The sequence below is a fragment of the Apodemus sylvaticus genome, chromosome 21 (assembly GCF_947179515.1).
Source record: "Apodemus sylvaticus chromosome 21, mApoSyl1.1, whole genome shotgun sequence".
In the NCBI taxonomy this organism is placed as follows: Eukaryota; Metazoa; Chordata; class Mammalia; order Rodentia; family Muridae; genus Apodemus; species Apodemus sylvaticus.
This window is the reverse complement of record NC_067492.1, coordinates 19,271,118-19,297,399: the sequence shown is the minus strand read 5'-3', so window position 1 is coordinate 19,297,399 and position 26,282 is coordinate 19,271,118. Positions and strand designations below refer to the sequence as shown.

The following is a 26,282-nucleotide window of genomic DNA, read 5'->3' as shown; positions in this document are numbered from 1 at the left end:
CTTTGGCCAGCTGTAGGTCTCTGTGTCGATTATCATCTACTAAAAAAAAGCTTCTTTAAGGAGGAATGAGAGGTGCACAGATTAATAGGAATAACACCAACTAAGTCATTAGAAGCCAGTTTAATACTGTGCCCACTTAGAGTAATAGTAGCAGGTCCCTCCTAGGGCATATGACTGATCCAGCCACAGTTTCTTTATATATTTGTATACTCTCCACTATCGGATAAATACTAAAGATTTTTCTGTTCTGTAAGGTGACTCTTTGCTCAAATGATGGTGTCTTTGCTGTAGGGGAAGCTGCTTAGTTTCATGATACCCCTCTCCATTTATTAATTTCTCTTCTTCTTGCTTATGCTCCTAGGGTCCTGTTCAGAAAGCCCTTTCCTGTGCCAGTGAGTTCAAACCTAGTCCCTACTCTGTCCTCTACAGATTCAGAGCAGTAGGCTTTATAGCCTTTTTAAAATGTGTCTCCAAATTTGCAGATTTGTTTCTAGCATCATTGAAGGGCATATCATTTGTTCCTTTGATTCACGATAGATTTAAACCGAACGTAGACACGCTTTTGTTTAAAAGCAAAGCGAGCACTATAAAAGGACCCAGGAAATGAAAGACACTGTGCCTTTAAAGGCAGGCTCACAATCCCGGTGGCAAACTTTAGCTGAAATCAGGAGAGCCGGAGGCTGAAGAACGGCATTATTAAAGTGCTGGAGGAAAACAAGGTTAAACTGGGGCATTTTCACATTCCAGTATCCTTGAATGGTAAAAACAAAATAACGGCATTTTCAGACAAAAAATTAAAAACTGAAAGAATTTCTATAGACCTCCTGGTTGTCATATTTCCCCTTGGTCAGGTTGAGGGCTGCATTCTATGATTTTTAAATTGCCACTTTCTCAACACATCACTCAAAAACTATATTAATTATTCACTTTACATCCTGACCACACCCCGTCCCTCTCCTTCTCTCCCCCCTGTCCCACTGGGTGAAGCCTCTCAGGAGACAGTTACGCTAGGCTCGAGCACAGCATAGCAGCGTTTCATTAACAGTGTCAGGCATAGGCTCTCTTACATGGGATGTGTTCCAAGTTGCCCTAATCATGGTCTGGTTATTCCCCCAGTCTCTGCTCCATCTTTATCCCTGTGCATGTTACAGGCAGGACAAATTTAGGGCTGAAGGTTTTGTGAGTGGCTCTGTTCCTAAAGGCAATGTCTTGTCTTTCTCTGCGTTCGGGATTTTGAAAACCACAGGATTTCTTCCATTTTCTGTGGTTTTGTTGTAATATATTTAAGTAAACATTTCCTCTAGTCTGGCCACCAGTTTAATTTCCCTGGGTTTTGGAACTATCAAATGCCAGGAAAACTCTTAGCCATCATTTCTAAATATCGTCTTGGCTAGATGTGACCATCTCCTTCCTGAGGTCCTTAAGAGTCCTCTACACTCATGCTATTTCTTCATACTGCCTTTTATATTTTGTGAACTAGTTTTCATTTCACTGATTTCTTTCATAAAAATAGAAATTCTCTTATTGTGGATATCCTTTAACGGCTCTTATCTTCCTTTGCAGTCTTTTTTTTTTTTTTTTAGTTTTAGGCCATTTTATTTTATTTTATTTGTTATCTCTAAGTCCTAGAGTATGACTGTTCTCCACACTTTAGAGTCTTCCTTAGTCCCCCGTTCTCTGGATACAGCTTCCACACCATCCATTGGTTTCTATGAACATGCTAAGTGTGACTGGTGCGCAGTCAGGCTCTCTCTGATGGTGCCCAGCATCTGTTCTTGGCGAACCTACCTCTGTTGTCCACATCACAAGTTCTAACCCATGAGGTTTCGGTTTGTCACAAGCGCCATTACATTTGGCTCCGTGCTGTTGGAAAATTTAACATTTTAGATGTAGCCGCCTTGCTCTAAAGCAGTCGCCCTCAAGGCGCAACCCCTTTGGGAGTCAGACATCCCTTTTCACAGAGATGACCTAAGACCATCAGAAACACAGATATTTGCATTATACTTTACAACAGTAGGAAAATTACAGATATGAAGTAGCAACAAAATAATTTTGTGGGGGTGGGTCACTGCAACCTGAGGAACTATATTAAAAGGAAGGTTGAGAACCACTGCTCTAAAGGAGATGAGTTGTTTCTCTCCTTTATCATCCAAGGTTAGAACCAGTGAGTGGCATAAACTTGAAGCTTGAAGTGTTCTGTAAGGTGTAGATGATTTCAGCAAGACAGCCAGACAGTAAGCCATGGAGATGAGGGTCATCTCTATCTGGTTCTCCCTCATTTGGAGGCATAATTCTTTTAGTACCAGAATTTATAGGAAAGATCTTCTTTGTAGCTTGTCTATTAAGTCATAAACGGAGCTCAATGCCATCCACACTTAAAATCTGCGAATGAGAACAGTGAGTTTTCACCAATTGTTAAATTTCACTCCCCAGAAAGTCTAAATTGTTTTCTGAAGGATGTCTGTGGAATCATGGGCAACTCTTACCTCTAAACTGCAGGCCTAGGCTTTTGTGAGGAGGAGGAGACATTTCAGTTTCTTTGTGCCTGGTTTTATAGTACTTAAAATTTGATTTTCTGTTTGTCTGTCTGTCTATCTATCTATCTATCATCTATTTGTTGGTCTACATTTATCTATTTATCTATCTATCATCTATTGGTCTACAGTTATCTATCATCTATTGGTCTACATCTATCTATCATCTATTTATTGGTATACATTTATCTATCTTATCTATCTATCTATCATCTATTGGTCTACATTTACTATCTATCTATCTACCATCTATTTATTAGTATACATTTATCTATCTATATTTATCTATCTATCATCTATCTATTTATCTACAATCTTTAAACTTTAGAGTCAAAGCTTTGGTGCTTGCTTTTTCTTCAAGCTGTGATAAAAGTTACAGGGAACCTGTGAAATCTTATCCACTTGGCTAGGACTATGAACAGGAACACAGACATGTAGATTAGTGTTTAAAAATGGTGAGGAATGACGTATTTGACCTTTAAAATCTAAATTACCAGTAAATTGTAACCAGGTCCAGATTAGCTGGGGGTAAGAGCAGTCGGTTCCACCTGGATCTCCTGAGCAGCTGCATGAGAGCATCCCTCCCCAGAAGCAGCTTCTTGGAACTCGGGCTATTGATTTACTAAGGTGGCTTTTTGGCTGGTATGCTACTGTTAATAACTAAGACATTATTGCTGAAAACAAAGGTTGGTTTATCATGCCTTTATAATTCTAGTTAAAAGTTGTACAGCACAGATCCACAAAGTTTGCATAGTGTTTAAGTATACCTTAAAGAATTTAAGTATACCTTAAAAAAGTATACCTTTCTCTTTTTAAAATTACTTTATATATGTGTGCATTGTGTATACATGTCTGTGTGCTATGTGCATGGCTGCTACCCTCAGAGGCCAAAAGGAGGAGTCACATTCCCTGTAACTGGAGCTACAGTTGGTTGTGAGCCACCATGTGGGTGAAAGGGATCAAACCTAGGTCCTCTGGAAAGGTACCCAGTGTTCTTATCTCCCGAGTGATCTCTGCAGCACCCTAACACTAGAGTGATACACTCACTGTAGCCTTGCAGAGTCAAGAAGACTATAGTTCTTGGGTTTGCAATTTCTTGAATGCCCAGTGGCCTGGCACACCTAGAGTCAAGAAAACCGGGAGGCTATAATAGTCCGTGACTGCCATGTAGCCGAGAGCAGATGATCCTGATAGTCTTTTAAAAATTAACTCCTGGTTTTTGTTGTTGTTTTCTTCCTATGTATCTGCTACCCAGACATAGTATCCTGTACGCTGCTGTCATTGTTTGGATATGTGATTCTGGTTTTAAACTTACTAAATTTGATTTCTGACCCCTGTGGGAACTTAAATTCCCTGGCGATGAGCAGCTCTTTCCAAGTATATTTGACTGGCTCTTTTCAGAACCAGACACTATATCATGCTGGAACCAAAGACAAGGCTGGTGTTTATAATTCTGAAGCGCATGGGCCTCCTGGCCAAGCTATAAGCCCAAAGAGCATTTGTGAAGAAAAATGTCCCCAGAGAACCTTCCATAACAATTCATATTTTATGTGACTTATATATTTTTAAACATGACTAGAGACAATAGTTTAATTTCCTGTAATTTCAGCAAAGGGTGATAATTAAGTTTTCTGATCATGTTTGACTCTGTATTGATGACCTGGGGGGACATATAAAATGTAAAATGGTAGGCCCACATTCCCTAACATCATCTTGATATTTTTTTAAAGGCCAGAAGTATCAGTCTAGAATTAGCCTTTTATGTGTGTGCATATGCATGTGCACATGTGTGTGTACATGTGTGTGCACATGTGTGTACATGTATGTGCCCAGGTGTGTGTGCATGTCTCTGCAGGTCAGAGATCAGTGTCCAGTGTATTCCTCAGTCTACCTTGTTGTTTGAGACAAGGTCACCTTTGTCTAGACTGACTGGCCAGTGAGCCCTCAGGAATCCAGCACTGAAACTCTGGGTGTCACATGCTTGGCTTTTTGTGGGGTTCTGAGAAAGTAAACTAAGATGTTCAGGCTTGCATGGGAAGTACTTTAGTAAATGAGCCTTCTCCCCATCCTAGGATAAATCTTAAAGTGTCTTTCTACCTTATTAATTCCTAGGTGAAATGGTATTTGTATGTCTCTATGGAGTTGCCATAGATGTGAATATAAGACTGGACAAGAATTCTTTGATCATGGAGAAAACCTACATATCTCTGGCCAACCAGCGGTCTATAACCATTCACAATCGCACTAATATAATTGCCCATTTCCAATGGAAGGTGTTTGCTACCCAAGAAGAGGAAGACAGAGAAAAATATAGGTATGGTGGGGTAAATCCGGTTAATGGGGTGGGGAGGGGCAGGATGCAGTGCTTTTACAGAGCATTCTCTTTTTCATAATTTATTTTAATTTACATTACATCCCAATTGTTGCCTCCTTTCCAGTCCTGCTCTTACAGATCCCTCCTCCCATACTGCTCCTTCTCCTCAGAGAAGGGGAAGTCCCCCTTGGCGAGCACCCCACACTGGGACACCCAGTCCCAGCAGGACTAGGTACACCCTCTCCCACTGAGGCCAAGCAGTCCAGGTAGGGGAAAGGGATCCCATTCTTAACCATCACAGTGTCTATACCTGAGACACTGGCTGCAGTACAGGGTGCCCCTTGGGAGCTTTGAAACATCAAACACTATAGATGTTCAGTTAAACTTAACCTTGTTATAGTGTAGCAATAACTAAAGATTTAATGGGTTTTAAAATATGACATTCTTTGCTGTTTTTAAAGCACTAATATACATGTGTGCATGCGTGTGTTCCTTTTCACAGCCCTAACTAAGTTTATCAGCTCTTACAATGAGTCTGCAAACAGTCTGTTTTGGACTGGCATTGATGTCACCCCTCTCTTCTCAAAGATGGGTTTAGATGTAATGAGTTTTACATTCTTGGTTTCCACAACACTGCCTAGTTTCTCTGGACAATGTAATTTAATAATGATTTCTTAGTGGGATATTTAATAGTCTGCTTTTATTTTTAATAATACTTCAGATAGCAGCAGAGCTTAGAATGATGTAAAGGCAGCTGGCTTTTAGCTTCCGGCCTAATGGTTATATTCCAGATGTTTCTTCCCATTGGCCCCATCCTTGCCTGTCAAAGCTGCGCTTTCATTTTCTGTCCCTCAGACCTCTCTGAATGAATACATCCTTTGCTTTCATTTCCATTTGCACAAAAGATTAGCCCTGGGAAGCCTCAAGGCTTTGTCTGAAACCAAGTTAGTGTGGAATAAAACTAAAAGTCTCAGGTCCCTGGAAGTCCCCCAGAGCACTGGCCCTAATTGAATCAGAAGGATCCAGGACAGTGATGGCGCACAGTGGGCAGAAGCTCTGCTGTCCAGGCGATGAGCTTCAACCCCAGGGTTACCTCTGTGCAGAGCTCATCCTGCCTACAAACCCCACTGGACCTCGTGGCTTAGAAATGTTAATGAGGTACTTTTCATCCTTAATTATTAATATTTTATAACTGTATGAAACCTCACAATGAGTTAATAAAAAGGGCAGAAGTTTTAAAAGGAAATGCAACATTTAAAAGTGCAGAGGGAACAGTGTCTCCCTTGCTCTACCTGCCCAGATTCTGCAGCTTGGCGGTGAAAGCCTAGCAGCAACTGGAAAGGCCCAAGCACCTTTGAAGCTAGAGTCAGAGCGAGGAGAGAGGAAGGCGGTGAAAGGGAGTCGTGGTGGTACTTCCACAGCCGTGTCTCTGAGTGGCTGGCTGTAGGTATGGCGTGGTGCTAGTACCTGGCCAACATCCAAAAGGTTTCTAGAAGTTAATTTTAGCAGTTAAGGTTAAAAAAGAAGGAGAAGGAGGAGTAAGAGGATGAGGAAGGAAGGAACGAAGGAAAAAAAGAAACTATGTATCAAAGATGTCAGACTATCCAGAATAGGACTTAAGACCCACGTTCTGTCTGTGTTGCTTCCCCTGACACCTATATACTTAGCTTTTAAATATTTTTTTTATTTTATTTAGCCTGTTTTAGTATTATTTTTGCTTGTTTGTTTGACTGGTTGGGTGTTTTGTTTTGGTTTGAAGCAGGACCTCATATATCCCAGGCCAGCCTCAAACTTACTATGTAGTTATGGATGACCTCGAATTCCTAATCCTCCTGCCTCTAACCTCTTCATAGAAGGGTTGCCTGATTTATCAAGTTCTGGGGATTCAACTTAGGGCTTTGTACATGCTAGGCAAGCATTCTACCAAGTGAGCTACACCCATAGTTGTATGTGTGTGTATGTGTGTTCATGTACATGTTTCTATATATATGTGTGTGTGTGCTTGAATGCATTTGTGTCTGTGTGTGCATGTGTATATATGTGTTGTGCGCATGTGTATGTCTATGTGTATGTGTGTCCATGCATACGCAGAAGCCAGAGGTTCATGGTGGTCATCTTTCCCAATCACTCCATAACTTAACTTTTTACGGCAGGATCTTTCATTGAACCTGGAGCTCTAGTTTGGCTGAGCTGACCGACAATCCCCAGGGATTCTCCTATTTCTATATCCCCAGGACTGGAATTATTAGCATGCATCCTGCTCCTAGTTTTTACCATAGGTTCTGTGGAAATGGGCTCTGGACCTCATGTGTACACTGCAAGCACTTTATCAACTGAGCCATCTCCCGACCCCAATCCCACTCTTCTCTGTATGTCTAGTGTATAAAACAAGTTTTCTTATAACATTTATATCTCACACATGTATACAGTGAACTTTGAATGTACTCACTCTCTGTAGATCTTATTTTCCCATCCCCCGACTCAATATCCCAGTAGTCGTCATTTTACTTTCATGTCCTTTGGTTTTCCCCTTGTCTAGTGTCCACATATGAGAGAAGATGCAAATTCTTGTGTTTGTGGGGTGACATCTTACCAGTCCCATCTGTGCTCCTGAAGTTGTCGTACTTGCTTTCTTCTTTATGTCTGAATGAGGCTGTACTGTGCTCATACCACACCACACTTCATCCATCCATATCATACATCCGTATCATCCATCCATGTCATCCATCCGTATCATCCATCCGTATCATCCATCCATATCATCCATCCGTATCATCCATCCATATCATCCATCCATATCATCCATCCATGTCATCCATCTGTATCATCCATCCACGTCATCCATCCATATCATCCATCCGTATCATCCATCCATATCATCCATCCGTATCATCCATCCATATCATCCATCCATATCATCCATCCGTATCATCCATCCGTATCATCCATTCGCACTACTTCTGGCCAGAGGAATCGGTCAGCTCTCCATGGCAGTATCTACATATCTCACTTATCGCAGCCCTATTTGAGGTTTCATTTAAGGCCATGCCTCGCTTTTAAATACAGAGCTAGAGGAGTGGCTTTAGATCTCTGGGTAAGATCATCTTCATTTTCTCTTTGGGTGACATCTGTTTCCCTCAAGTAGATTGATTTACCTAAGTAAAGAGTCTACTGACTGCCACCCTTCCTTCTTCCCCTTGTCTTCTAAGCACCAGATACCAAGAGCCAAAGCAGGGAGTGGGCTAAACTCTGCTGTGCCAATAGCCTTCTTCCTTTTCCCTTTCTTGTTCTTTGATGCACCCCTCAACTTTCATATGACTGTCCTCCCCTTGGATTCTTGTCCCAACAAAAATTGCCAACAGATGCCTATTCTCTCTAAAACAAGGCAAGCTCGGAGCTCCATGTGCTTTACTAAGCAGTGAGTGTGGATGCTGGTACTTTGTGCAATGGCCATGGTCTCCTTTGGTGTACATTCTTGGGTTACATCCAAGGCCACACATGAGTAGCACACAGAGCAGATATCTGTCCATCCCTTCCCACCCACCCCCAAAAAACAGCAAGATCATTAACCAGTGATACAACGCCTCCCTTGTATTCTCTAGCAAGGCCTGGGCAGTGTCGCAGACACCATCCTTTATATACAGGATGCCCCCACTCCCAGTGAGGAACACAGTCACATCTCCCTCATCTCCCATTCCTCTGTCACCATCTCTAGCATGCTCAAACTGTAGAGCAGCAGTTCTCAGCCTGTGGGCCATGACCCACCTGGAGGTTCCCCATCAGATACACTGCATCCAATCAGATATGTCCATTACGATCCATAACAGTAGCAGAATTACAGCTATGAAGTAGCAACTAAATAATTTTGTGGTTGGGGGTCACTGTAACACTGGGAACTGTATTCAAGGGTCGAAGCATTAGGAAGGTTAAGAACCGCTGCTACAGAAAGGTTGACCTTGTTCCCAAGCTTGGCATGAAGAGAACCTGTGTTTAATTAGAGACACATTTTCAGGGATTAAAACGTCCCTTTTTCCAGCCTCCCAAGGACCTTCAATATAACACGAATGTCATGTCCTATACGAGACTTGGTTTTCTTTCCCCCTCCCCACCCCTCCTCCCGGCTGTCTATTTGCAAAATACCTTCCACCTCATTCCTGGGGCATCCATCTATGAGCACAGAAGCTTGTTCAACGGTCTCTATGAAAATGCTAGCACGGGTGACAAATGGTCTTGACTCCCCTTCCATCCATCAAGGTATTGTGCCCATAAAATTTTGGCGAGCCGAGATGCGAGATACGGCTGTCTCTTTTCCCAGCAGAGGAATCTCAGCTCCAAGAAATGGTTTATCTTTTCTATTCTGGGAAGGACAGCCTTGCTCTCTGCATATCTTACTGTGTTGGAACCTTGAGACAAATGTCTGGGCGTAGAAACACAGGGCTATTCCCAGGCCCCAGGTGCTGAACAGAAAGATATACCCTCCTCCTGGAAGAAGTTCCGTTACAATTGTTCTTCCAGAAAAAAAAGCACCCTCCACCCCACGCCACCCCCCAAAAAAACTTCATAATTTGACATTAAGAACCCTTTTAAAAATCACCTTTTTGTTCTATTTCTTGATGTTTTTTTCTGGAGCTAGAAAAAAACACTATTATTGTCAAAAGAGGTGGCATCCTTCTTTCTTCCTTTCTTTCCTTCTTTCCTTCTTTCCTTCTTTCCTTCTTTCCTTCCTTCCTTCCTTCCTTCCTTCCTTCCTTCCTTCCTTCCTTCCTTCCTTCCTCAGCTGGTTCCAGCCAAATGCACTCCATCAGATTCCGTCAAACTCTTTTCCCTCACCTTCAGAGGCTCGGGGTGGGTGTTTAAGGACTTTTGCTCCCAGTGTCCCTGGCAGGGTCACAGGAATTGCTTCAGGAGCAGGTGGCTCTAATTCTAAATTTGTCCAAGACCCCAGAGCATCCTCAGTGGACAGCCCGCACCATGGCTGGCATGTTTATTTCACGACATTCAGGTGCAGGAAATGGCACATCTCTCTAGTTAATTCAATCTTAATTGATATTTGAGCCTGCCACCTGGGCTGCTGTAATAAGTTTGATTTCAGTTATGTTTGGGAGCTCCTTCTCTGGTGTCATAAAAAAAAAAAAAAAAAAAACCTCCAAAGACTTAAATGGCCTCCAATAAACAGCACAGGAGCCTTTAGGCCTCTGTTTATGATATCATCACAGGGTCAACCATTGTCTAGGGTCACACAGTCCATTTGAAGGTGATGATGGCGCCATCGGCTCCCTTTATTCTGTTCCTGTTACAGGCAGGCATGGAAGTGCTTCTCCCAGTTCTTGGAGGCCATGGAACTTTCTGTCTCTTCAACATCCAGTTGCCAACTCTATTAGTCACGTGCCTCACTGCAACAGAATAGCTGACAAAATCAACTATTCTGGCTCACAACTCAAGGGTCCAGTCCATCATGACAGGGTAGTCATGGAAACAGAAGAACGAGGCAGCTGGTTCTATTGCATCTACAGCCAGGAGGCAAATAGTGACTATTTGACTGTTTCTTGGGTTCCTCTTACTTCTCCCTTTTACTCCAGTCCAGGACCCCATCCCATGGGCTAGTGCCACTTTCTGAGGGCCGTGGGTTAACAGCCACCATAGGTCACAATTTCACTTGTAAAATGGGAGAAAGTCTTAATACTCACAGAATAACAAGAGTTAACCTCTTCAAAGTGTGTTCTCATGAGACATCTCCTCATCTGTTAAACCAAGCTGCCTCTGAGGCAAGATCCTACGATTATCACTAAGACGCAGTGGTGAAGCCATGAGCAGACAAGTAGCACCCTGCAGGCGTCAATGTGACGCAGGGTTGTTGCATATCCCCTCTGTAGACTTAGCAGTGCCTCTGACCCCACCTCAAGGACAGAGAGAATGACATCTGGATTTGCTTTCTGCCTTGTTCTGGCTGTTACTGGTCCAGGGTCACATAGAAAAGAAGTATGTGGGAAATTTTTGTTTCATTTTTCCAGTGGGAGAGCTAAGCTCATCATCACCTTCAGATCATCATCGCCATCCTCACTGACACAAGACATTGTCTGAAGTCTCTTACATCCCATCCCCCATTTCTGAAGACTCTCCTGGGTACCATTCTACGTCTTCACTTGTGTCTTTTTATGTACCTCTAGTCTCATGAAGTATATGTTGTTTCAGAAAATAGGCATTTTGGTGGCTACATGTGATATTTTGCACTCCATTTTTCTCCTTTTGTACTAGACTGCATGTTAAGGCCCTTCCTGGTATTCTGTGTGAATCTAACCCACTGATCTGGCTGCTGCAAGATGACCTGCCACATGCCGTCCTTTCCCCACACCTCTTCTGGTGATGGAGCCCAGGGCTCACTCATGCTAGTGTTTGCTTGTTGGGCAACCGTGAAAAAGTCTTCCATGCTTTAATCTGAGAACTTATTCACACAGAATTTTTAACTCGACCTGTTTTTTTTTAATGTAAAGGAAACACTTAATGAATATATAAATTTTGATTTTTTTAAAAAAAATTACACCAGTGGTTAAGATAAAAATCACTTTCAATCTTATGACCCAGAGAAAAACCTAAGGAATATTTTAGTATCTATAAATGCATTCTTTTGCAAAATGAAAATACTTCCCTCCTTCTTTAACTTCCTTTTTTTTTTTTAAATAAAAAGGCAGGTTTCCCAGTACAGAATATTTTGTAACTTGATTCTTTGTCTTTATAAAGCTTCGCTAAGAAGACTGGAGGGATATCACCATGGCTAAATGGCCTCACTCCTCTTGCAGAGGACCATGGTCCAGTTCTCAGAATCCACATAGTAGTTCCCTGCTATCTATAACTCTAGCTCCAGGGTGTCTGAGGCCCTGACATGTAATTTACCCACTTTACATCCCCATACTTTAAAGAAGGTCACTATAGCTCTATCTTTGTTTCTGTCTGTGGTTGCTTTAGAATTTATTGCTACAAGTGGACTTTCCTGTTCCAAGTTATATGAGTTATTTTTCTATTGCTATAATAAAACACCACAAACAAAGCAACTCACTACAAAGGAAGCTTTAATTGGCTTATAGTTGCAGAAGGTTAGAGTTCATGATGGTGGAACAAAGGCATGGGGGAGGGGTGAAGAGCTGAGTGCTCACAGCTCAGCAGGAGGTAGCACTAATCCTGCCCCCCAGTGGTATACCTCCTGCAACACGGCCACACCTCCTAATCCTTGCCAAACAGTCTCACCAGCCAGGGACCAACTATTCAAGTATGTCCGTCTATGGGGGCCATTCTCACTCAAACCACCACACAAATGATGTGCAGTTTGTAAGCATTCCAGAGAGTTGCCAACCTACAAAATAGAAAGAACTGGGTTCCTTTCTTTCCAAGATGATATGGCCAATAGCATAGGGAGAGTACAGCTGGTTACCTTGGATACCGTTTCCTATTTCCCTAGAGGTAGAAGGGAAACGCATGCTGCTTTCTTCCTTGGATCCAGAACACTGAATCCATTAATTTGATACAGCCAAAGGTCTCTGAACACCCAAGCTATTTAAAAGAATCATTTGACAAAATGGAGCCTCTGGTTGTATGAGGTCAGAGCAGAGACAGGATCTTGGGGTGCACACTCAGCCCCCCTCCTTAAGTATGTGCCCCTGGGAACAGGGATAAGGGCCCAGTAGGAGTGCAGGGCAGTCTGCAGAATCCAGGTGAACTTAGAAGGCAGAGGGGTAACGAGGAGAGAGTTGGGAGAGGCTGTCCTCTCACTGACAGCAGGAGACATCAAGAACTAGGAAGTGAGCACAGGAGAAAGCCTCAGGCAAGGCTCAAGCGTCTTACAGGTTTGCCTAGACAATGAAAAGGCTTGACACTGGCAAACCAGTGGTACGGATGGAGCGCCCTCTCCATGCCAGGAACTGAACCAGGACCGGGCTTGTCTGTAAGCCCCTGTCTCTTAGATTAGGAACTTTGCTTCCATCAACTATGTTTTATGGGAACAAGCACTCAGGCTTAGAGGAACTGGGCAACTCCCAGAGTCCTGGAGCTAGGAATTAGATCGTAAAATCAGGGTCTAAACCCAGCCCTTGCCAGGTCCGCATTCTATTCCCTAGATAACTATGGCTAGGAAAGAATTAAGGCAAAGCAAGCTTAACAGGAACAAGATCATCCTTGCTGAAGAGAGGCAGGGCAAATGTTAAATAATTTAAAAATAAGCCCGGAAAACACAACCACTTAAAAGGAAATATCTGTCCAGATACATGCTGAAAAGAAACCCTAGGGGACTTCTGGAAGGAAGTGACAAAAGATGGCCAAACTCTGAAAGTTCTGAGAAGGCAAAACAAAGTCACCAGCCCAGGTACTGAGGACTCAGAGTCCCACAGGGACCCTCACATTTCCTCATTTTCTTCAGGGTCTGTGATGATCTGCTTAAGGAGGAAAAGCAGGAAACCAACGTGATCATTGAAGACTGCTTCTTGGACCCCTCGCTCCGAGAACGCCTTTCCATTATCTCCCGAACCTTCGAGAACCAAAGGAAGCTGATTCAAGGAAACAGCATGCTCTTTCTGAATCACATTTTCACAATTGAGCCCCCGGTGAGCACCTGAATAACTAGCTATGTAGCGAACACAAGTGAGGGTGCAGGGCTGGGGGGCTGCAGGGCTAGGGGTATGCTGGGCTGGAGTGCAGGGCTGGGGGGAGTACGGGGCGGGGGTGGACAAGGCTGGGGGTGCAAGGGGCTGGGGGTGCATGGGGCTGGGAGTGTGCGGGTCTGGAGTGTGCAGGGCTGGGGGGTGCAGGGCTAGGGGGTATGGGGCTAGGGGTTGCGGGGCTGGGGTACACAGGGCTGGGGGTGCAGGGCTAGGGCATGCAGGCCTGGGGGGGTGTAGGGCTAAGGGGTGTAGGGCTGGGGGTACAGGGCTAGGGGGTGTGGGTCTGGGGTGCGGGGCTGGGGGTGTGGGGCTGGGGGTGCACAGAGCTGGGGATAAAGGACTGGGGGTACAGGACTGGGGGGTGCACGGGGCTGGGAGGTACAGGACTAGTGCACGCAGGCCTGGGGGTGCACGGGGATGGGGGGTGCAGGGCTAGGGCATGCATGGCTGGGGGTTCAGGACTAGGGGGTATGGGGCTGGGGGTGCAGGGCTGGGATATAGGGCTGGGGTGCAGGGCTGGGGGTGCAGGGCTGGGGGACAGGGCTGTTTCAGCTAGATTCTCCACTCTGGGACTGACTGGCATAGCAAGTCCTGAGGTCCGGGGGCATAATTGGCGAGAGACACTGCATGAAGGTCGATGGCAAGAATGGCAGTAGGTCACAGTTTCTGTGCCACTGTCCCTGCTTCCTCGGGGCTGCTCAGGATGTGTGGTCTGTGTATGTCATATTAAAACAACCCTGAAAGATAGAGTGAAACCCCCAATATGCAAATAAAGAAATGAGCACTCGACTCTCCTCGCTTGTCTAAGGCCTAGCAGCTGGTGTCCAGAGTTGTAGATTTAGCCCTGATCAGCCTGACTTTGGAGCCAGGACTTGTCAATCTTAGCAACATTGCAGTTTGCAGATGTGTAATTCTTCATCCAGTGCATTTGTGTGATGATGCTTGCCCCCGTGATCACCAAGACTGTCTTCAGACACTTCTAGATGTCCCCATGTAGGCAAAACCACCCAGGACTTCAAATCACTTTGTCTTCAATCCACTCAGCATAGTTACTGACTTCATGGTCTGTGCCAGGCACCATGCGCACCAGGTCCCCGGGAAGAGCACTTGCAAGTTTGCAAAGGATGCAAGTTTGCTCCCAACTACCTGTGACTGTAGTCCCAGGGGATTCTATTCCCTCATCTGGCTTCATAGGCACCTGTATACATGTGGCATGCATAGATACATGATGGCACACACACCTGGTGCATCTCTGCATGCCATATATATATATATATATATATATATATATATATATGCTTAAGGCCTATCAGCTGGTGTCCAGAGTTGTATGTATGTGTATATATGTATATATTTATATATATACATGTATATATATAAAATCAGTGTGCACTTGGTGCCTGGCCATACAGACGTCAGACACTATCAGATGTCTTCTCTGTTGCACTTTATCGTCCTCCTTAGGCAGAATTTCTTACCAAACCTGAAGCCTACTGTTCCGGCTAGACCAGCTGGCTAGAGAACTGCCTGGATCCATCAGTCTCTGCTCCCTAATGCTGGGGTTACAGGGACACATGGCCAGGCACAGTTCTCTTATACGGGAGCTAGGAATTTGAACTCAGATTTTCATGGTTGAAGAACACACATACTTGCCAAGTGATCCATCCCCCAAGCCCTGCTACCAGCTTTTCTATTTTGCTGTGTGCCGTGTATTAAGATACCTGCTTCCTCCTCAATACATCTCACTTAACGGGCATAGAATGGTTTCAGGACAGCAACTACAAAAGGAGTGGAGAGAGGCTAAAGCTTAATCTAAGGGGTTCACTGTTGCTATGTAAGCCAGGTGGAAGACTTGTAGGAAGTATTGCCATCGTTGTCCTTCTGTCTGTGTTTCAGTGGCCAAGTAGGTTTGACAAACAATAGGATCTGTATATGCTATGAATCTCCAAGAAAGGGCTTTCTCCTTGGAGCATGCTCTGGTTGGGTGTGTGTTTGACCCACCATGGGAGTCACTGGCGACATTAGGAATGAATGATACCTTGGGTGAGAGGTAAGGCATCCCCACAGCAAGAAGTTAAAGAGAGCTTCTTGGAAGAACTCTTGGGTGAGTCTCGGGCTTTAGGAACAAAATGATGAGAGTCCATGGAATGTTCCCTCCAGGATGCCAGGAGTCAGCCGCTTCACTGATGGTAAAAAGCTAGGTTGGAAAAAAGGGGGCTGGAGATACAGGTCGAGGCTGAACCTTCTGTCACGTCGGAAATGTCTCCAAGGCACAGAACAACAAAGGGGTCCCCAGACATTTTGAGGGTGAGGCCAGCAAGAGGTTATGTCAGGGTGAGAAGCAGAATTAAAAATAGGTAAAGTCCGGAGATGTGGAAAAGGCCAGGAATGGATGGCTGGAGCAAGCAAGGAGCAGCTGAGCCGGGTGAGAGGAGCCAGCAGCCAGTTGAGGCAAATTCAGACTTTACCATTGTCCCCGGGGCCCACTGTGCTTCCCAGCTAGCAGTGGAGAGCCAGTGTGGCCGCTGCTCAGCTTGATCCTTGGGAGTATGTGAGAGTGGGTGGCGGCAGGAGATGGTTGCCCCATGGGAAAGTCCTATCTATGTGCAAGTGGGAAGTAGGAGGGGGGCGTGTTGAGGCGTGGCCTTTGATGTGCTTTTGAATCACTGTGCCATTCCCATCCCAGGGCATCGCCTTGCTGTCGGTAAGAAACCCATTTTCTTTAAGCGATAATGCACAGAAGTGGTAACTCTTCTAGTAAATAAGCCAATTTGTTTATATTATGTAGAAAATAATACCATTATGAAACTCTGGAAAATCCATCAACAGTGTAAGTGGTCTTTGTGGAATCCACAATGCCCTTTGCCCTTTCTATACAGTGTTTGGATTTTCTTCTCATTGTGGTTTTCACTGATAGGCTCTTGACAATTTCTTTAACAAATGAGCACGAAGGTGTGGAACCCCACCAGTGTCTTCCTGCAGTAGCTCTGACCCTTGGAGTCAGATATGGTAGATTGTTTTTAACGCACAGCTATTAGCACATATGAGTTGTATATACTAGTGGATCTCACTATGGTCACACCCATCATGCTTCGGTCACGTCTGTTCCCTAAGTCCCCTCTTGCCTTCACTAATAGTCGTTCCTACTGCGATAGCAGTGCCTTTGGGGATGGCCCTGCCTTGCACATGTGAGAGAACACATGTGGTTACTTGTGTTTGTCACTTCACCTAACATGGTGACCACTAGTCCTGTACATTTTCATATAAAGGACATGATTTTACTGTTCTTTGTGGGTGAATAATACTCCACTGTGTGTATCTACCATATTTTCTCTATGTGTTCATCTGCAGATGGGTTCCTAGGCTGATTCCATACCTTGGGCATTATGACTAGTGTTCAATAGACATGGATATGCAGTCTTCTTGTGTGTGCTAACTTCATTTCCTTTGGGTACTGGCACACGTGGCTGTATGACAGTTCTCTTCTTTTTATATTTTTAAGTATGGCCTATATCATTGTCTGTCTACAGTAGTTAATTTACATTCTTGAGGTAAGTTATTTATTGATCTTGAATCTCATGCTCCATGATTCGATCAATCTGTATATCATGTATGTCATTTGTAGTGCTTGTAATATAATCTTTAAATTACTTTTGAAGTGATTTTCTGAGAAAGCCCTGTCAGTCCTCCAGCGTCATGGCACATGGGTCTCTTCCTGTAGAGAGCCTGGCTTTCTGAGGCTAGTAAATGAGCTAAGACAATCTCAGCTGATGGCTTTGGAAGGGAGTCACAGGAGAAGGGATTGGAACTGGACACTGGAGAAAGCCTGAGGTTTACTGAAGTGGAAAGGGAGGAGAGTATCCCCAGCTAGGGAGATCATGGAAGCTGGTATTAAGTAGAGGTAAGGTCGTGTTCAGCCTACAGCTCCTTGTCACCCACTGTGATGTTCTAGAGATGCTAGATCTGAGAGATGGCAATGTGTGTTCTTTGCAAAAAGCAGGTTTGGAGTCAAACAAATGGGAAACTGTGTGGAAAAAGAAGAGGAGTGTCCAAGTGGCAGAGTTCAAACAGCTCTCACCCAGGACTACAGCCCTCCCACCGAACACCCGCTGGGGCTGACATTCTGAAGGTCCCAGCTTTAGCCAGTGCTGATGAGGATCCAGACACATTACAGGAGAGCAGTGCACTCAAAGGGAGTTGGAAAGTTTGCCCTGATACCCATGTATGGCTTGAATTGGAGGTGGGTGGTCCAGGTCAGTGGATAGAAGGTGTTGGAAGACAAGGGGCAGAGTAAACAGGTCTGCAGCCAAGATGAGAGTGATTTCATGAGGGCAATAGTGACCTGGAACTGTCCAATGGCAGATACCATGCATGGTCAATAGGAAGGCATAGCGTGTTTTCTGATTGGTCAGTGAGACTGAGATACCACAAGGGTCAGAGATCTCACAGGAATACCTGGCTAATGGATGGATGGATGGATGGATGGATGGATGGATGGATGGATGGATGGAATTCAGAAAATACTAGTGAGTTTGACTCTGAGCATGTCAAATTTGAGATTACTACAGATGTCTAGGAAGCTTCAGAAATGTAGAACCAAAATTGGTGCTGGAAGGGATTCAAAAAGTTCAGGATGAGAAGAAAGATTTGTGAGGGTGCTGTAGAGGTCTTGATCAAAGATGCTGGGACCTCAGAGCGGGAGGAAGGAGAGAAGAACCACTGAGACACTGAGAGCTTCCTCTACACCCCAGGCACCTGGTCCTGCACCACTGCCTGCTGAACTTCTCTCTGAACACGGCTTAACTTTCAGGTCTCCTGTATCAAATGGCTGCTACTTGCTTTCTGAAAGTTTAGGTACAGGTTGGTGATTAGTTTTTTCCTGTGGTTTGATCCCAGTTAAGCAGCTTCTTGCTCTGAGTTGATCTTGCAGCAGAAGCAGAAAAGATTAAGAGCAAGCAGTGTTACCAGCTGAACTAATAACCAATCTCAGCCACATTCTACCCAAATAACCAAAATAACGGTCATCATCAGAGGTATAGGCACCACATTCCCTTCCAGTGGACTAGCTGCTTGGCCTCTGGCTGTGGAGGAAGGAGAGCACATTCAACTGAGGTAAACATAAAGGAAACTCAAAAGCAACAAACAAGCAATAAAATCAAAATAACCCCAATACCTTAGGGTCTGAATAGAAAGAAGAAACATCACTTTATTTTACCAGGTCGACATCTATAAGGCTTCATTCTTCAAGCACATCAGCTAATACTAAAGTTTTGCTTAGTCTTGCATATGGGCTGGATGCCCTGCACATTGCGTATTTTATGAGAACATTGTTCCAATTTCAGAGGCTCTTCCCGTTTAAAGCAAGGAGATTCAAGATCAGGAAATCAATCGTGTCCCTAAATTGCCCAAAGGTGGTGATGGGTTTGAATTTAAATCTCGTTTTATTGATATTATCCTGTGAGGAGCTGTTTGGCTCAATCCTGGAGGAATGAAAGGCCTCAGACTCTATAGTGCCAAGTTCTTGCTGTTCCAACATCTCTCCACTTGGCCCTTTGGTGGTTTTATGAGAAACCCCCTAGAGGCTCATGTTTGAATACTTGGTCCAGAGTTGGTGAAACTGTTTGGGAAGAATTAGAAGGTGTGGCCTTATTGGAGGAAGTATGCCATTGTGGGTAGGGTTTGAGGCTTCAAAAGACTCTTGTCATTCCCAGTTAGCTGTCTGCCTCCTGCTGGTGGTTCAAGATGTGAGCTTTCAGCTGTTCCATCTGCCATAGCTTTGCCCTGCCATCATGGACGCCAGCCCTCTGCCAATAGCCAAATCAAATGCTTTCATAAGTTGCTTTGGTCATGGCGCTCTGCCACAGCAATAGAAAAGTAACTAAGATGGGCCCCGGGTCTTAGCAAACTTCCTTCTCACACCCATTCTTTATGAAAGGAGGCCGTAACTATGGGCATTGGGTCTGCAGCTTGTGAACTTTCAGGAGTTAGATTTAGGTGTCTTGGTTCCAAAAGAGGGCATCAAGGGCCCAGAATGACCAGGAGACAGAAAAACAAAAAGAACTTTTAAACTTTGTAAAAATGTGGTCAATTATCTGTCGATATTTTCAAGGCAATTAGGATTACTGAGGACTCTTTAGTATGTGAGACATAACTATTGACTTCAAGTTTCCCATATACCAATTCTTTTGATAATATCTTGGCATATGATACCTTGATAATTTCTTAATGTCATTAGCTTGGCTTTCTTCATTTATTGCTTACCAGGGAAGGCATGGAGTCAAGTAGACTACAGATAATGTGTCAAGCTGCCTGCTTCCACATGAGATCTTTCCCTGTCTCCAGAAAGAACTCACCAAACAGAGTCTATTATACGTGTTATTTTTGCCTTCCAGAAAAGCAAATGGAACTGTTTCATAAATATAATAATATTCACTTGTGCCAGGTGGACAATGCCTGGGCTGAATTTTGATGGTCTCATTCTGTGGTTTCCTCTGCTTGAGTCTCCTGGGTCTCCCTGAAAGAGAGAAATACAAAAAGACAAAAAACTCAGTTCTGAAAATGGAGAGGTGAGAGAATATCACAAGGCGAAAAGAGTGAATTAAGGTTTTGCTTCCCATGGGCTTCTGGTGACCCTCCCAAGACCTCAGCGCGGATGCAAGCATCCTGTCTCTGAACTGCAGTGCTGCTGGCTCAAGTCACACTTTGAAGATACAGCAATTTTCTGGACATGGAACATTTAGTATTTTCTCCAAAAGAAAGGTCTGAATATTTGAAGATATTTTCCCAAATAGCTGGCTGCATGTCTAAAGTATTTGAGCTGGCCCAACGTTCCTGCCTCTCCTACCCCACCCCACATCTCCTCCATCAGAGTAGACCTAACCCAGCAACCTTAGGGAAACTGAGGCTTCATCTAACTGAGCTATCAAAAGGAAGAGAGGCTCAGTCATTTTCTTATTACCATGCAAGTAATAGTAACCTCACTCTCACGTTATTTAAGCCTCTGAGAAACATGCTGTCCCAGCAATTCAGACTTGAATTTGAGCACAGCTCAAATTTAGTTTACTGGATCCTTTTCCTCATTTGGCATAGAGGGTGAGCTCAGCAGAACCAGGTTGGGTGCAAGTCCAGATGGCTAACAAAAAGATGCAGTGCTTTTTGTCCTGCATAGTCCTTCCTCTGCTCCAATCATTAGCTGTGACTCACAAGGCAAACACGTGGGCGCTGACTCCTTGCAAATGGACACCAGGAAGGAGCCCAAGGACGTGGATCTGCTGAGATGGAACTGCCCTTGACAAGCTCTGCCAGTTTGGTTGGCCATCCTTTAGCCTTGTTCATTAGGATTCTCTTTTCCAGTCTTTGTGCTAAGGCCCATTTTTTGGCCCTTGTACCAGAACATTGACTGTTGCGTTGAAGAACCAGTGTGGGTGGAAAGAAGCCCAGGGAAGCCTTAGAATCAGCAAGGCTGCTCATTAAACTGGCCACTACCTTTCCTTTCTGGGAACAAGAGAAAGGCTCAGACATCCCACATGGCCACCTCCACTAGCTGAGAACCCCAGGGAGTTCTGTATATTTGGGTTGAAGATAAAATCAAGACAGAAAGTGCCTTTTGTAAATGGATAGATCATAGGACTCCCTCTTAGCAACCTTTATGATCATTATTTTGAGCATAACAACTTTCCTTGACTTTCAGAGTCCCAGCTGAAGGAACCGAGCAAATGTCCCAGCTCTGTGCCAGTTTGGTCTTTTCTCTCAACAGTAATCAGGATAGTTAGTGCACTTGTCAATTGTTTTAGAGTTTCGTTTATTATTTTTTATAATTGTTGTTTGAGACAATTAGCATTTGTACCAAGAGTCATAGCTTTTAGTATTGGTTGGATCTGTTCTAAGTAATGGAAAAGATGACAGCATTTTGTTGGTAGATTGGTCATTGAGAAGAATTTGGCATTGAGGGTTGGAGAGATGGCTCCATGCTCAGGCTAGCTTGTTGCTCTTGCAGAGGACAGGAAAGTTCAGTTCCTAGCCCCATATCCAGTGGCCCATGCAGTGCTGCAACTCTGGCCTCCATGGGAATATGATGCCTTCTTGTGTCTGTGTGGACATCTGCATACATGTATGCATACATACACACACATGTACACACTGAGATAAAATTTTAAACTAATCTTTTTAAAAAAATATTTAGAAAAGACATTTTGTTTTGAGAGAATGCTTTCTTTCTGAGAAAATTTCTTTTTACTTCATTATTTTGGGACATAGAATCTCCAGAGCTTCTCTTAAACTCATGGGCTCAAGTGATCTTTCTTCTTCAGCTTCTAGAGTTGCCAGGACTGGAGCAACTCTTCCTGTCATGTAAGGTAAATGGTGGGATAGTTGAAGGTGTTTATGCTGCCAGGCATGAAGGAAGTCACTTTGTGTCAGAGCTCCACTTAAGGGCACTGTCCCCATATCCTATTCTGAAGGGACAGGACTTTGACCCTCACTCAACACAGGAGAGCTTGATAAGGAGCCATCAGTGCGTCTCTCAGGAGCATGAACACATGCATGTGGGCTTTGTTCTCTAAAAGAACCTGCTTTGAGTCGCCTTCCAGAAGAACCCAAGCCTATGTGGAGAGTATCACACTGTTCACAGGGGGAGGGGATTGCCAGGGCAGAATGTTTCAGATAAGTCTGAGTATCAATGGTAATGGTTCTAAATGTCCTTTCTCCATCCTTGGCATAGTGAGAGAGGTGGGCCTTAACCCACTTTTAGTATTGCAGAGGTCTTAACAAAGTCAGGGAAAATACCATACACTCCTAGCCTCTGTGACCCCTACTCCCACCTGTCTCTTTCTCTCTCTGAGACCAGGCTATCCTAGAACTTTCTCTGTAGACCAGGTTGACCTCAAACTCACAGAGATCCGCCTGCCTCTGCCTCCTGAGTGCTGGGATTAAAGGCATGTGCCACCACCTCTCTGCTCAGTTTCTATCTTTAAAGTGGCGATAAAAGGCCCTCACAAAGGTGAAGACTGAGCAAGATGAGGGGCCGGAACTGTGAGCACAGGTGATGAGAACTTGAGCTCTCAGGAAACACTTGCAAACTTGTGGTTCTGAGACACGCTTGCCTGTTTGCGAGTTACAGATGGACTGGAAAGCTGACTGCGTGAGTCCCACTTACGCATGGAACCAGAGAAACAAATGCACTTCTTTTATTTAACACACATAGGAATTCACATCGTAGACACTGAGTCCTCCTGCCTTCCAGATCAATCAGGAATGTGTAAATACACATGTAACTCTGCCCTTGCGCTTTACATGCCCACTTAGCACGATTTGGGGGAAATGGTCTTATTGGCACCATTTATTTTTGTGCATACCTGACATTGAGCATAAAAGAACTACAGCAGCCTCAGATGGCATCTGTCGGTTAATTGAGGCTAGAAGATCCACCCTAAATGTGGGCTTCACCTCTCCATAAACCAGACTGAGTAAAGATGAGAAAACAAACTAGACAGCAGCCATCTTTCTCTGCTCCGAGGACAAGATGCGACCAGCCACCCCAAGCTCCTGATGTCCCTGCCACAATGAACTGTGCCCTCAAACTGTGAGCCAAAAGGAACCCTTTAAAAAAGCCGGTCGCCTTTAAGGACACCTCTCTTCCCTGTGTTTATCACTTGTCACGGGCCGGCAGCTGCCTGCTCAGAGCATCCAGAGAGGCTCAGCACTACCCATGAGGTTGCTTGGTCCACGGTTCTTATTCAGAAGGAACTAGAAAGCTCCAAGAATGATAATGGAACATTGGGCCAATGAGCATAGAACATTAGACTTAAAGATTCAAAGCCAGTTCCCTATAGTAGTAGGTGCCTCGACTCATAAGTGAAATAGAGTTCTACTCACCATAGAGCTGGGAAAGACAAAAGCAGTGGAGAAAAGGGGGAGATGGTTATATTAGACCTGGGGGCAACTGTATATTATTATTATTATTATTATAATAGAGTAATCATACTCTAATGGTAATAAAACTCACATGTGAACTGGGGAGAACAGCCAGAGGCGAGAGAGTGAGTCTTTGAGATAGAAGAAAAATGGAGCAGCAGAGATCCAAGTGAGGGGCAAATCCAGAGACTCAGAGAGACAGGATATTGATGCTGCAGCCAGTGGGGAAATTCCTGAATGTTTTGATTTTTCTGAAATGTCAGAGCTGAGCAATAAAAAAAAAAGAGAGAGAGAAAAGGTATTTCCAGGAGCACAAGTGAACCAGGAGTTAATTACATCCGGGTTGGTAAGATGTAAGGTGGGAAGATTGGCAGGCAGGGAGTACCAGGTGGCCATTGTAGGCATATTGCCTGTTTGTAAGGTTTGTTCTTTGATCTGCTAAGAAATGCCATAGGTTTGGTTTCTTTTTTTTTTTAACCAACATTTTGCTAGAAGGACATAGAAGTTTACCTTTCAGTGACGCCCAGCTGAAAGGAGCTAGAGAATGCCACCACGCCACCACATCACTCTGGGGGAGGAAACAGGATGACCACACTTTGGCTCTGATAGATACACAACCCTGTTAGTTCCCCAACACACACCCTGACCCAGGAGAGGACTTTGGGGTAGCATCTGTCCTTGGATTATCTCCCGTGTTGCCCAAAAGATTCAAGTTACCAGTGGATGCTGCGGACTCAGTAGAGTGGCTGCAGTTCTGCATGAGAACACCCCAGCGCTGGTCCCCATTCAGCCTGAGCCCTATCGACTGGCTCCTTAGCCACCAGAGAACCCTCTCACCATATTAACTGGGTGCCAGTACCCCTTTGTCTGGGGAAAGCCAGACTACCCCTCTCAATTGTGCCTCAGCTCCCAACCCTTCATTTCTCCATAGCAGACTTATTTGACCACAGCAGGTTCAAGGGTGCTTGGAGGCTCAAGCCGTGCTGCCCCCACTGTGGCCTGGAGGCCATGAAGATGGTCTTGCTTACCCTGAACAATAAGACTTCTTTTCACATGTTCTGAGATAATCCAACTTGCAGGTCATCCTTTGGAGACCACTTCCTAACGACTCACTGACATTTTTCTAGTCTGTGTTGGAACAAGTTAGCTGTATCTACTCAGGGTCTGGTCAGAGCAGAGGTCTAAACCCTCCAGCAGATTCGCATTCATCACATGGATTAAGAAGCCCAAATCCTCAGTCATTCTTAGCAAGGATGCCCATTGGTACGTCTACAGTTAGCTGAAGACTCAGCTGAATGGCTGAGCTATATCTGCTTGGCCTGTCACCTTTTCTAAGTCTGAACACCCTTAAACCCTACCCAGGGGTCAGGCATTTGCCATTTATCAAAGGGTAAAAATATTTGTTTCAAGCTCTTGCAAAGAAAACTCTGCAGTGAAATGGCCAAGTCTGTGAGAGTGCTTAGAATTGCTCTGTCCCCTCCGGGATCTCAGGGGCCTCTCTGGGCACTACGGTTGTGTGGTTTTGAGGGTTGTCCCGAATGCAAGAAAAAAGGCAGAAGGCAGCTTCAGACATAATCCATGTCTGATAATAACTACACGATGTGCAAGCAGAGTAGAAACAGTTGACTCTGTGATTGGCAAGCACCTACCAAGAGCCACCTCTGCTTGGGTGCGGGAGACGAGGGGTGAGTGGCTACCTCTCTTCCCTTGAACTTAGCTGGAGATGCAAAGCCACCTCATGACCTTGGCAGCCTTGCTGTTGCTTCTTAGAGCCTTGGTGTCCTCCCTTACTCCGAAGTCGGGAGGAAGACGGCCTGAGAAGGTCACGGATCAGACCGATTGCTCTTGTAAGTCAAAAGTGTGTCTAGTTTCCTGTTTTCCACTCTTTGCCTGATGCTGCCTTTTCTCTAGGTGGTGGGTTGAATGGAGGACCTTACCTCTGAGGCGATGATGTCAGCCATGCGTTCTCTTCTCCATCCTTTGTTCCAGGAGTATTTTTCCTTCCAGCCAGACTGGATCTGCTATGCTTTGGGGACCGTCTGAAACCGGAGTCTGATTATTTATTAAGCTGTCTTGCCTCGGTTTTCTATTGAGCTCTGTATAGATTTCTAAATGTGTTTAGTACTTCTGCTCATTTGGCCCTATTTACAAAAACCTCAGGAAAAGGCACATATTTTCTCCCCGCTGCCTCTTCAACCTTTCAGCTTTTCCTTCTAAGGAGAAACAGGGCTGGCTGGTGGTCAACAAACACCTAGGGAGCCTGTACTGAATACATTTTGTTTCCAGGCCTTGGAGCGGGGGGGTCTTGAAATCCAGTGCAATTAACACCTCTAGCAGCCTAAGAAATCAGTGAAAAAATACCAAATTAATATAGTCAACACAATATTTTAAATCAGTTTTCCCCTAGTAGGTAGATTCTGGTAGGTAGCTTATTCCTACACAGTAGCAAAACTTGGAATCTTAGTTAGGGTTTTACTGCTTTGAACAGACACCATGACCAATGCAAGTCTTACAAGGACAACATTTAATTAGGGCTGGCTTCCAGGTTCAGAGATTCAGTCCAGTATCATCAAGGCAGGAACATGGCAGCATCCAGGCAGGCATAGTGCAGGCAGAGCCGAAAGTTCTACATCTTCATCTGAAGCCTGCCAGCAGAAGACTGACTTCCAGGCAACTAGGATGAGGGTCTTAAAGCCCACACCCACAGTGACACACCTACTCCAACAGGGCCACACCTCCTAGTAGTGCCACTCCCTGGGCCTAGCATCTGCAAACCATCACACTTGGGTTTCTTACTATGGTTTTCAGGGGGCATGTGAATTAAAATGACAGAATCACACTGAGCTGAGCGCCATGCTCCCTTGGGCCATTGCT

General features: G+C 44.6%; 1 protein-coding gene across 1 annotated transcript in view; it reads left to right on the top strand.

Moving 5' to 3' along the window:
- Hydin (HYDIN axonemal central pair apparatus protein) overlaps positions 1-26,282 on the top strand; it is a 325,093-nt gene that overhangs the window by 49,456 nt on the left and 249,355 nt on the right. The window contains exons 7-8 of the mRNA XM_052166496.1: positions 4,647-4,848; positions 13,256-13,439. Coding sequence (XP_052022456.1) covers positions 4,647-4,848; positions 13,256-13,439 — 386 coding nt within the window. The remainder of the gene's footprint in view (positions 1-4,646; positions 4,849-13,255; positions 13,440-26,282) is intronic.